Genomic DNA, 12,912 nt, shown 5'->3' with positions numbered 1-12,912 from the left:
TCTCAACAAATAGTGGGCAAACAAAATATGGGAAAGAAACTGGTTCACTCCAAGGAGGGGATGACTGAACACTTTGTCACAGAGGAGAGTCGACTCATTTAAGCCCTGCAGTAGAATTTGGCGTTGAATCGGAGAGCAAGATCATGGCAGTGCTGTGTGTTACATCCGAGGCATGTCCGCTTGATGTCCAGCAAGAAAAATAACTCTACACAACATGCCATAGTTCAAAGTGAAGCCCTGTCTGTACAAGTTGGTGGGGCAAATCATCCAGTGAATAACAGTCCAAATGGCAGATCCCGGACTCTGAGCTCTACATCAACGCCAAAGGGAGTAGCACAGGGAAATATAAAACAGAAAATAGTAGTGCTTCCTCTGGTTGACTTGATGTCTTTGGTAGAGAGCTCTTTTGTTTCTTCGGAAATGACTAAAAACAAGCATCAAACTAAGGTGCAAGTACGTTTTAAGTCTAATCATGAACTTCCATGTGGGCCTATGGTTCCTCAAGTTTCGGATGTGAAATCACAGACAAATATGAAAGAGATTTTTCCAAGGTTGAGCTCAAAATCCATTCCTGAAAAGAAACATGAGACCAAGGATAAACTGGAATTCGCTATGGGATTTCTGATCGATGAAGCTTCGCCAAGCGTGGAGAGTGAACTAGGCGTTCGAGAAGATCGGAATCCCCCTGTGATTGACATCAGTGAGATTAAGTCCACGGAAGAAACTGATATACATCTTGTGGGGGACCTGGCTTTGTTACTGACTGAACATCTGACTTTTAATTCCTCTGACAGGCTGAGAATCAAGTTGCTGGGTGGACCACAGAAAACATTAAAAGATAGGGAGGGAAGTGTGACATTGATGGCTCCATCGATCTCAGCTTTGAACTTAGTTTTAAGCTCTTTTTTCAATTTATATAAGAATATTAAAGATACACTCTCAGCATACGTGCAACAGGGAAGTGAAATAAAGCTATTGATTAGTATTTTGGACGATACAATGGGAAAACAGCTTAATAAGAATTTAACTGGTCAGACAAAAACCTCAATCCCCCTTGAAGATCTGAATCGGAAATGGGAAAGCTTAGCAAATATAATGGAGACTCATCACTGTTTACGTATGAACTGTCTGATTTTGAACGAAACAAGGATTGAGTCATGGGTGGGGCTGTGTGAAGTTCCAGTTAGGCTTGCTGGTGATGCCCCAGAGAAAGCACTGGGGACTCCTGAAGTGATTGAACTTGGCAGGGGGAAAGACTAGAGTGAAAATCCCATTAGCCAACCGACAACAAGATGGCGGCCCTGATCCTGTGGCAATTCCAGGAGGAGTTGTGGTGAGTGAGGCAGTGTCTGATATGGTCCCGATGGATAATACAAATTTTGGTATGTAAGAGGGAAAAAAAGGCGGGGGAAAAAGAACAAGAACAGAAATAACAATCCGGGAGAAAATATAACAGTTTCCAGAAAGTACATGAGATTTTTGGATATATCTGAAGACCTGAGATCTGTAGAGGATCAAGTGCGGAGTGGAGAAGGAAATGTACTGGATGATGACAAACAAAGCATCAATTGTGTAAGTATTATAATGATATGATAATTATATGATAAGTCAATTATAATGCCCCTGTACACAAGTGTTTTTAGGCAAGACAAGGGAGGAGAGACAGAGGGAGAAGAAGACAAACAATCTTAATATGCCTGCTCATTCAGATCGTGTATGCCTCTAACTCGGCTAGAAAAAAGTTGGCGGGCGGGGGACCGGGGTCGGGCAAGGAATAAAGAGTGCAGGAGAAAAATCCCAAGACTGATCATCAAAAGACTCTAATGTGCAAACTCAGGCAGACTGGAAGCAGTTGTAATCAAAGCTGGACTTGCAGCCGAATGTTTCCATGAAAACAGTGAAACTACCAGTGACACGATGGGCTCTGATTTTTCTAATGGGGGAAAAACAAACCTAAACCAGCCATGGGAGCGGGAGGGCATTTGCCTTTGGTTCAAAACCCTAATGAGGCATTAATACCTCAGCTTAATACGGTACAAAATTTGTTTACCTCAGAACCCTCCTGTAAAGACTTTAATGAATGGACACAAACAAGAGGTGTAGAATAAAGGAGAAGTTTTGGTGGATAGTGGGGAATTTTCTAAATCTTTCTTTGTATACCCTCACGTTTGGCTGGAGCATATGTCGATCTCTGGAGAGCAATCCATTTTAAACGGACAATCCATCCTCAGTATAGTGAAGGATGTCCCTGAGTTATATCTATTCTCCACTCACAACATAGACTATATACAGTTTCCATATGATAATACAACTGACCTAGTAGAAATTGGTCTCCAATCTTGTTTAGGGGTGAATGCTTTGTTGTCAGCAGGGGGAACATTTTTGGAAAGGGTTTCAAGCTATCTACTGTTAAACCGAAAATGTGGCCAATGGAAAGATTGAGTGTCGTGATACGGCGGTTGGTAAAATAACTGTGGGCGCTGAGTAGGAGGCTCGAAGAGCAAAGTGTGGTCTGTATTGCCAATGATTTTGAACCAAGTATTTAAAAAAACTTGATGAAAACAACGCATTGCTTTAGTGAACGATATATTGAACATCCTGAATTAGAATACGAGGGGGTATAGAGGTTTTATTAATAGGAGCATGAGTAACCAATTTTGTTGCAGGAAACCTGGTTGCTCACTGGTTTAAAATTTGATGGATTTACCATAATAGGACAACTAGTGACCAGGGGGCAGGATGGTCGCCCGTCTGAAGACTTATTGTTGCTTCCCAAAATGCCAAAATAATTACATTGGTGAAATTAACAAACTCACTATGGAATCCTGACAACTAAATTGGGTCACACCTTTAACAGCAAATTGAGGAGTACGATAGTGCTCAGTCTGCACTACAACCCCTCCTGCTCCAAGTTCGATGATTATTTTGAGTTAATTGTTAAAATTATGTCTAATGCCGTCCGTTTTGGAGAAGCTGTATTCGTTGTAATAGCTGGAAATTTGAACTCACAATCTCTGAATGTAGTACACACCCAGAAGGGAACCAGTCCCGTGAGGGAGAATGGTAAGAAGTGGTGTACTTTTTCTCATTATTGGGACTTGGTGGTTTGTAATGGGAGTGTAAAAGGGGACTTGCACTCAGCCTTTACCTGGGTAGGAAATCATGCTAAATCAGTCATTGATTATATAATTGTATCTAGGGATTTATTTCATCAGTGTACTGACATGTTGGTGCGACCAAAACAAAGAAACCATCACAATATGTTGACCGCAAGGATTTCAGATGGTGGATATTCGGTAGCCAGGGGCCAACAGATAGATCTCGTGGTGAACCATGGAGGTAATCGCTTGGTCAAGTTTGGAAAAAACAGGAGATGCTTGAATAGAAAGCTAAAAGAGTTTGTATGATCAAACTACTGAGCAGTTCAAAGTAGCCTGTTTGCCTGGACATTTTTTTTTGTTTTCTTTTGTGGGATCTGGATAAACCCCAAATGGGAGGGATGAAAACTAGATCTATCCACAAGTACCAATTTCATTAAGCCACTTGACTTCGTAAAAAAGAACTGAGGAAAAGAAACATCGATAACGAGACTTTTCTAAAGGAGAAGAAGTCAATGTTGGCTAAATATCAAAATTGGAATAGGGCAAATAGGTACCTGAAATTTCAACGATAGGGTGAGCTAATGTTGGAAACATTGGTCACAAAGAGTACCTAAACCTTCTGGTCCCTAGTAAATGGTAATAAGGTGTTGCATGTGACCAGTCAAAGTAATTGTGTGTTGTAGGATCTATGGACCACACATTATAGATCTCTTTTCTGTGAAAGCTCTCGAAACGTAGTGGCCCAATTGTTAGAGGTACCATGGGCCAATTGTCACGCCAGCTGTTGTGGGAAAATTATTAAAGTCATCATGTTCTAGGGCAGCCGGGCCAAATGGTCTATCTAATGCTATTGTGAAAGCAGAGGAGGAATCCTGGACTGTAATTCTATACTCTCTCTTTGAAAACATCATTGAAAAGAGACAATGTCTGGAGAGTTGGAAGTCTGCTGTAGTGATACCCATTTATAAGAAGGGTGATCAAGCTGATCCGAATAACTATTGCCCTTCTTGGTGCATGTTAGGAAAGATTTTCATTTATGTGTAAATTCCTTACAGTTGTGTACCCCCCCCAACGTTTTGCTGCTGTCTAACACCATAGTCTGACCTGGGAGCCCAGCCTTTTGCTGTACTCTTCTGGGCTTTCTCTCACTTTTTATGGGGAAACTGGCATGCCCTTAAGACAGTCCATGCTGGGAGACTTTGTTTCCCTTAGTCCTTTTCCAATGTTGCAACTTTTCTGCACATGTAACAAGTGTACAATGTTCCTCCCAGTACAGTGCACTTGGGTCTCTTAGTCTTTTACAAAGGCCCTTGATACTCTTGAAGGATTTTCTTTGGAGGTGTGTCTCAGACAGGGCTGGTGGCAGCTTATCTTTTCATATAATTTTAACCCTTTAATTCCAGGTAAACTGTGATTACCGCGTTTGGCACAAATAGGTGGCCTGGCTCCAAAATGTCCAAGCACACGAGTACAGGATTTTCCCTGTAGAGGCACATCCATCACTGACAACCTATTTTATTGACCTATATTTTAGATCTCCCAACCAATGTGGCAGCCCAAGTCCACTGAAGTTGTCCTGAAGACGGCACCAGGCACCGGCACCAGACACAACAATAACAGCTGAATGCCAGAAACACCATTTATGTGTCGACCGGATAGATGTGAAGTCAACTAGACCACATTTGAAGTCCCAAACGTTACTAACCCACACTATGAAACAGTGAAAGTAAAGAACCAATGTATGAGGTTTTTTATAATGCCGTAAATGCTGAAACCATCCATGATTATTTAGGCTAAGCAAAATGGGCTTTTTTCAATAGCAGTGTGATGCAACTTGTTGTAAATTCAAATAAATGTAATTGTTCTGCATACAGTTTGGTTGTTCTCATATGTGCAGACTAACCAACAGAGATCTGTTATTTGTGTGCTGGACCCATAACCGGCCAGTGTGAAACAGGTGGGGTCGCCTAGGTTCTTTTCCTTGTTTAACTGCAATATCCCTCATAACTTAGGACCCCCCTTATCAAAAAGAGGGACACACTACCCCTTTATTTAGAATAACTGTCTCCAAAATGGCCATGCCACGAGGTTCTTTGTCCTGTCCTTTCGCCATCTTGCCCCTTCGCCTTCCCCAGGTCGAGCCGACCCGGGTCAGTCCTTATTTGGGCATGCATTTTCCCGCGAAACGCTTCTGCATGCCCTGTGTGTGCGCCTCCAGGATGTGGACTGGGGTGTCTGTCCCCAATACACATCCTGGGTGCCAGAGAGTCTGGAGTGCTGTGAATGCCTGGGACTACTGTGGTCCGTGATTGGTCCACGTATGGTATGCCTGAATGTGAGCAGATCTCCCATTGGGTACTCTTCATTTTGGCGCGAAGGAGATTCTGGATAAGAGAAGCCCCCAAACCGCCATACCATGTCGATCTCTGGAGTTCTCACTGAACGAAGGATAGGATCCAAGTATCCTGAAGCTAAGAAGCTGAGTTAAGGAACGGCTGGTGACCTGCTGGGAGGTTTGGCACCCTGAGCCCGCTGTTGTCCTGTGGGACCCCTCTGCATCTGGTCGTTCTGGAAGGTCTGCGAAGACCCTTTGACCCATTGGAAAAATGGGTCCAACTATTCTAGGCACCTTCACCAAAACCTGCAAGTAAGCCTTCTCTGAAGTGTCCCTGGACCATACAGTGGGCTGACCAGCTTACTCAAGACCTTTGCTTTGTCTCTGCCGCCGTTTCGAGGAGGCCCTCGACACTTGGTATACTGCTAGTTCTGTGTTCATCGCACCCTCACACCAAATTTCGCACACTTGGCGTCCCCAGGTCTGAAGTGAGACAAGTGCGCCAGAACCGGAGCATACCCGGTTACCGTGTCGCCCAACCGCGGTGATGACCTGCTGCAGTGAAACTGGCCTGATCCTTCCACCAGGAGCGGAGAAATCACCACTGTCCTGTTTGGGAATCATCACTGTATCTTCGTTGCTGAAAGCTACAGGGCCGCCAAGTTACTGCACTTGAACCTGCAACCGAAGTGGACTCGACTGCTGAAGTTTGGTCCGGAGTGCGCCGGGGGTCGGTGAGTAATCGCAACCCTAGCCGGTGGCCCCTAGCGCCTTCATCTATTTCTATGCACGGGTGGCCCCTGGGGCCCCCTCTCCTTTCCACTGCTAGTGCGAACTATTCCCAACTCTTGGAATCGTCTCTGCCCTCAAGTTGAAACCCTCCTCGAATAGTGGGAACCTATTCTTCATCGCCTCACCCACCTTCCTGAGCTGCTAGAGACCCCTGAAGAGACCCTGTTTTGCCCATTGGAACTACCGTATGCACTTGCATTGCCTGTACTTTTGAGTATTAGGCTACTCTCTTCTTAGGGATCGGACTACCTTTTAGTTGGGAGTGTGTTGGATGTAGAAGGGGCTAAATACTATTTGCACTGCCCGTTTCCTTCCCCTTTTAGGTTGTGGACCCATTTGGTGCTTTAACCCTTTAGACCCCATTGGTCTTGTATATATGTATTTTGATAGTATTGTGTTGGTGTAAATAGTATTACTGTGATTTGATTTGTGTGTTTGAAACTCAAAGGCCTTGAAATAAATGTATATGTATTTTTTAATATATCTACACCTGACTGGGATTGATTTGTATGTGTCCTTTACTATGTGTGCTTATTGAGGTCTTTCAGTCACCCTCACCCCTCCTGAGACCTAGCCTTGACCGCCGCCAAGCTACCTTGATAGGTCTGGCTTGTCCAGAAGGTTACCCTGTTCCAAGAAACTAGGCTGGCCTTCTGAACCCCTGCCCACCAGGTCAGAGTTCAGAAATCCAGCTTAACAATGCAGATAGCAATTTTTTGGTGGGTGCAGTATTATTGGAGTTGGAGACCTGGGCGGAAAGTAGCGATATCCTGGATAGGGCTCAAATTGGTTTTAGGAGGGGCATGTCAACAACCTTAAATGGGCTAGTGGTGAATATGCTGAGATATCATGCATGGCAGGCTAGTAACCCCCCTCTATATATATCCCTAATAGATCTTCGTAAAGCTTTTGACACTTAACAGAAACCGCTTGTGGGGAAAATTAAAAGCTTGGAGTATCCCATTGGGATTACTAGCGGTTTTGATACACTTGCATGAGAATACTACTATTCAGATTAGACTAGACATGCTGGGCTATCTCACACAATCAATACGTACGAAGAGGGGAGTGAGGCAAGGTTGCATACTTGCTCCCTGCCTCTTTAACCTATACCGGGCTGACTTAAATGACGCATTGAGCAAGCATGCGTTTGTGAGCCCCAAAATTGGCACGCGTGAGGTCAGCTGGGTGGCCTACGCCGATGACATTCTATTAGATTTTGCTCCCCGAGGAATCCAGCAATTGCTGGGGGCAATGAGTGATTATGCATCCAAGAATGAAATGGTGATCAAACCTGGCAAGACTAACGTCATGAGGTTTCGATCAATTAAGAAGAATGGCCCTCTATTTAGGTGGTCTGTGGAGTCCAAATCTATTGAACCAGTTTGGAAACTATTTAACTGGTTTAAGATTAACATCATGTCCTAATATGAAGCGGGTGGAGGATGCCTTGAAAGTTAAGATCAGCCAATTGGCTGCCCAGATGGAGAGCATTCCAGGTAGTCTCTGTAGGTTTTCGTTAATTCCGTTGATAACGTTTTATACGATTAGAGTGAACCCGACTCCGACATACGGTATTGATGTTGAAGGGGAGGTTTTGGCAAAAAGTCCTGGGGCTGTCCTTATCTTTACTCATCTTGCTCCGCTATGAGGTTGGTCTCCACTCACTCAGGGCAAGTATGGAGTGGAGCCTGCTACAATTGTACAGGTTAATTAAGATGCCTAAGGAAAACTCTTTATATATGGATATGCATGAGGAAGAGTTGAGACAATCTAAACATTTCATTAGGAGCCCGACTAAAAAAGTGGTGGGTATTTTGCTAGTATTCCTAGATTAGTGGGAGACTTAATACAAGATCTGGCTAGAATTAAAAGGCTGTTAAATGAAAGAGATTTGATTAGAACTATTTCTGGAATGCGAATGTCAAAGCTTCATGGTAGTCTTTCTGTGCTGGATAAAACGGGGGGGGAGGGGGTCATGCCTAACTATATGATCAGATTCCCATTTAGTTGAGGAAAATGAGCCCTTATAAGGTTTGGGTTCAATATTCTCCCAACTGGTGAAATTGGAGGACTTGTGTCCTGTGTGTAAAAATGAAAGTCTCTGTTTCACATAATGATTGAGTGTCAAGGGTTAATAGAAACTATCACTTCTATATTTGGTCGATTTGTAAGTGCCTAGTAGTGGCTTCAGACAATGGACTTTTGGCACTGACTGTTCTCAGGACATGATACATTTTTTGTCCCTTGAACTTGTAAAAGTATTGAAATTGTTAAATCTGTATAATGATTATCCCTCAGTTGGAGCTTGTGCTTTTCTTCTATATATATATATTTGCTACAATGATTTTAAATGGTTAATATTTTTTTGAATATTCTGTTTGTTTTGGTGATATATGAAATGTCAGTGTATTGACTATGGCATATTAATAAAATGTTTTTATAAAATGGCCACAGAAATATAAACATAAGGTCCACCCGCCAAATATCTCAGAGCTGCCGCTGAACTGGCGTGGGACTGCAGTGCGACTGTACTTGCAGCCGTACCTCTGCGCCAGCGCTCCAAGCCCGGAACTGTTTATAAAGGGAGGTTCCACTTTTTAAAGTACCATGCTGCTTTTTCGCTGGCTCCAATTTCCAAATACCTTTCCCCTTGAACATTTCGCCACAGACTGCCATGCGACTGTACTTGCAGCCGTACTTCCGAATAAAGAACCACAAAACATTTGTCATCTTTTGCAGCATTAAGCATCTCTATTGTCTACATAGGCAAGCTTGAGCATTTTGGAGGTCACCCCGTGTGGGTGATTACCATGTCTTTTCCTACATTTCCGACATGGCTTACTTATGTTCTCTTGATCATCTGGTTAGTAACATGGTACCCAATTACACGATTTGAAGGCACAGGGGCAATTTAGTCTCCTCTAACTTACCAAAGCAGGACTTTAATTTTCCTCCATCTCGATCATTGACATTCTTGCGTCATGTGCTTTTAAAACACTTTGTGATTAGGTATTGGGGGGATTAGTGTTATGTCGGGTATAAAGAATATGTATAAGCAAACTATATTCGAATTTGGTGGTTAACTGGGACATGTTGTTAGTCTTCCTTTCTCTCAAATTCTTCCATTTATGAGTGGCTCCCCTACATAGACCATCCCTTTACAAACCTTTTTAGGCCATGTGGCATCTTGAGTCTTTCAGTTTCCATAGTGCATCTTTCTATGGAACCTGAATTTTTGGGTGAATTAATACTCATCCCTAAATGGCCTCTTTGTTCTGAGTAGAGCAATGGCACAACCCATATTAAAGGCCACACACCATATGCTCTCTCTTCTGTTTGCAAACCTTTAGCCCTGCAGTCGTGTCAGATCATTATTTTATTATATTTACTATTCCCTTATCCAGTAAGACTTTGAAAACCAGACCCGGGTCTGTCATCTCACAAAAAAAACTAGATTGGCACTTGCTGCCTTGGCCCTTGCTCCAAAGTTACAGGGCATATACACTGCTCCTCAGTCCGCCTCAAAAGCCTAGTGAAGCATTCCAGAGAACTTTTAAGATCTTCAATGAAAGCTTTGCAAAACTGCAAAAAATCTTCTCTAATATTACAATAGTTACTTTGTCTCATACTGCTCTGTGGTTCAATTTAGATCTAAAAAATCAACAAACCAATATGAGGGCTACGGGGCTTCAACACAATCATCCTGCAGGCAGAGCAGTCTAGGTCTTTTTGATATCATACATGAAAGCTATACTGAAGGCAAAACACTACTTGGCCAATAGAATTTACACAGCAGCCGTTTAATCAGACCTTATTCCAACGAATCTCTTCTGTGACAAACTCCCAGTCTTGTTTTCTGCAGTAACCCCTTTGACTGCTCTGCGTGAAAAGCTAAACTCTTTAATATTAGAAGCTGGGAATTCAAGACAGCCATTCAGCTTACGAAGACTTTACTTACAGATGACAACCCACCTTCAATACTGCCGGTCAGCATTTTCATCCCTGGGCTGTCACTTGGTCAGCCTGAAATGGGTCCCTTGCTCTCCCTCCTGTTGTCCCCTTGCACCTCCTTACCTCTTGTCGAACCACTCTCCCCACTTCTCCCTTGGACGCAGACCCACTCCCCGGCCTCCGCCTGTACTAGGCCAAGGAAGTGGACTTTCTGAGACCAATGTTCCATTTCCATGGTGGGGATGTTTTTTTTTTTTCTTCTTCAAAACATACTCCACAGGCCACACGCTTGCTCTTGCTTGTGTTTGCATTTCTCCTGACCATTAGAAGCTTGGGTGTGCTAATGGCAATCAAGCATACCCTGCTTAGGCCATTAATAGGGCATAACGTCCCTAGCGCTGTCAATAGATTCAAATCTTCTTTGGGACCGTTCCTTGTTCACGGTTGCATCAATTTCTTATTGGGGCTGACTCCATCCTCAGCCTGATCCTTTGAATAAAACCCTCTGATTTCCCTCTCCCCCGCACACCTTGATCCTGTGTTAGTATGGCTCCTTCTTAGCCCATCTTTATTCCCCACAGGTTTCAAAACCGATCAATCTGAGCTTCTTGGCTAGTTACGTCTACCCCCAGTTCTTTTCCTGCCCATCCCATCAACAATATCTGTTTCTTTTCCAAGATCATGTTAAATGTGGTGGTTAGCCAACGTAATTTTTTTTTTCTGGGTGACTGTCATCTTCTGTCTCCATTGCAGTTGGGTTTTCATCTGCCGCATGGGACAGAGACAGCTCTTATAGGGTTTTTGGGTGGTGATCTTTCGGCAGTGGGGCGGTGTTCTTATCATGCTTGACCTGTCTGCAGGTTTCAACACGGTAGAAAACAACATCTTTGCCAACACTTGGCAACAACAGTAGTGATGATAACCCCCACCAATGATTTAAATTATTGCAGAACAGGACCATCTTGGACCATCCTCCTCTTCTACAAGTGTAGTTTCTAATAAGGTTCCAGAGGGGTTGACACCGATCTGCTAATCCACTTAAAAAAAATCTTCAACAAATTTTCATTTGGTATCCATGTCTATGCCAATGACACTCTGGTGTACATGGATTACTCAAGAGTTGACTTCACTCAGATAAATGGCATTGAGTTTGTTTGGGACAAACCCATTCATCTTTCTGAAGGGTCATAAAAGTTCCATCACTGCTAAACTAAATCTTTAGATTAAGTGACAAAGTTAAAAAGAACTTATGTTTTACTGTTGATCCCCCTAGATCTACTCCGTTGTCAGCTACTACTTTTGTCCAAATAAACATTCTAAAAACATTAAGTTGCCCCATTGCAATTACTTAAAGACAAATCACAGATTGTGGGCACTGCTATTAATTCAATTATGGTAACACTCTTTATTTCGGCCTCCCTGTCTGTCTGTTGGGCAAGCTTTGGAGAATACAAAATGTACCAGTATACTTTATCTGAGGACTTCAGAGAAGAGAAATCCTTTGTTGGAAGCCCAGGATTCTTTGCAAGGGGTGAATGTTAACAAATCCATTTGGTTCAAATTGGTCTGCCTAGCCCTTGACATTTTTCCATGTGCACCTCCTGAATACCTTATAGTCAGGATCTCTAGATACTACTCTTCACATCACAATATGAATACAAATCAACACCTCCTGCAGGTGCCACTCTTTAGCAGGACGCCAAAGGTTTACTGTGCAGGCAGCATGAAAGGGCAACCTTCTTCCTTTTAGTTCACGAAGTCCAATTTCCTTAGTCTCCTTCGAATCCAGTGTGAGGGTCATTTGGTTTGAGTAGCTTGTGCCGCAACAAATCGAATAAATCAGATGGGGCTATGTAACTGTAGAACATTTATTTTTATGAAAGTAATATCACCCTGTTCCCGGATCAAACTCCACCACAATCATTATCAGGAGGGATGGGCAGCTGTTTTGGAGTTCACTGTCCTTAGAAGGCATCTTCAGGTTTACTGTTCAATTCTTATCTTTGAAGCTTTAAATTAAACAGACAATGGAAGTCCACTACCCTACCTTTTGTAAATAACCTGAAAATGATAGTGCTCCGCCTGCTGTGATTTCTGTTTGAAGCACTGTTGTACCTCAAATCGAAATAAAAACAAAAATACAATGGTGACTACAACTAAATGCCATGATCTAGTCATAAAATATATATATATTTTTTTGTATTGGTCATTTATAATGCGCTTATACAACTAGAATAGTTTCAAAGCGCCGTAAGGCAAGAAGGGAAGGGAAGGGAACAAGGGAGCAATCAAGACAATAGAGTAAATGACAATGAAATAGAACAAGATAATAACGGTCCTACTAGGCCTTGTGACATTCGGAATGTGCAAATGCAGGGAAGGAGGAAGAACAAATGTGGGCAGGGGTTAAGTGGCAAGGGGCCTAAAGTGCAAGGCGGTGACAGCCCACTGCAACCTTTTGAAACACAAGTAGATTAAGATTTGAGCTGTTTGTACATATATGAACTGTAACACCAAAAGGACACACGCAGCTTTAAAATAAAAATAAAGCTTCTCGAGACTGCCAGCAGCTTGTCACAACAACAGCAGGGGGGGGGAGAAAATACTAGGTTAACGTAGCTAAAAAGAACCGCAGGTACTGTGAGGGGTCAGCAGTGCGAGGCAGACAACTGTTTGATGATTGTTCAAAACATGCCATTTTATCGAAGTAAAACTTATATCAAGTGCCTC

General features: G+C 42.9%; 1 protein-coding gene across 4 annotated transcripts in view; it reads left to right on the top strand.

The window, feature by feature from the left end:
* Positions 1-12,912, top strand: part of ORMDL2 (ORMDL sphingolipid biosynthesis regulator 2) — a 221,627-nt gene that overhangs the window by 96,992 nt on the left and 111,723 nt on the right. Inside the window, exon 1 of one of the 4 annotated variants that reach the window (XM_069653715.1) lies at positions 4,641-4,840. The exons of the other annotated variants lie outside the window; for them this stretch is intronic. Within the exon in view, the coding sequence (XP_069509816.1) occupies positions 4,839-4,840 (2 nt within the window). The 5' untranslated portion in view covers positions 4,641-4,838. Of the gene's footprint in view, positions 1-4,640; positions 4,841-12,912 lie in introns of those variants that run through there. 4 annotated transcript variants of the gene reach the window in all.

This window comes from Ambystoma mexicanum, chromosome 3q, assembly GCF_040938575.1.
Source record: "Ambystoma mexicanum isolate Mex_15411 chromosome 3q, UKY_AmexF1_1, whole genome shotgun sequence".
Classification (NCBI taxonomy): Eukaryota; Metazoa; Chordata; class Amphibia; order Caudata; family Ambystomatidae; genus Ambystoma; species Ambystoma mexicanum.
Note: the sequence above shows the minus strand (reverse complement) of the source record. Positions and strands in the feature narration are given on the sequence as shown.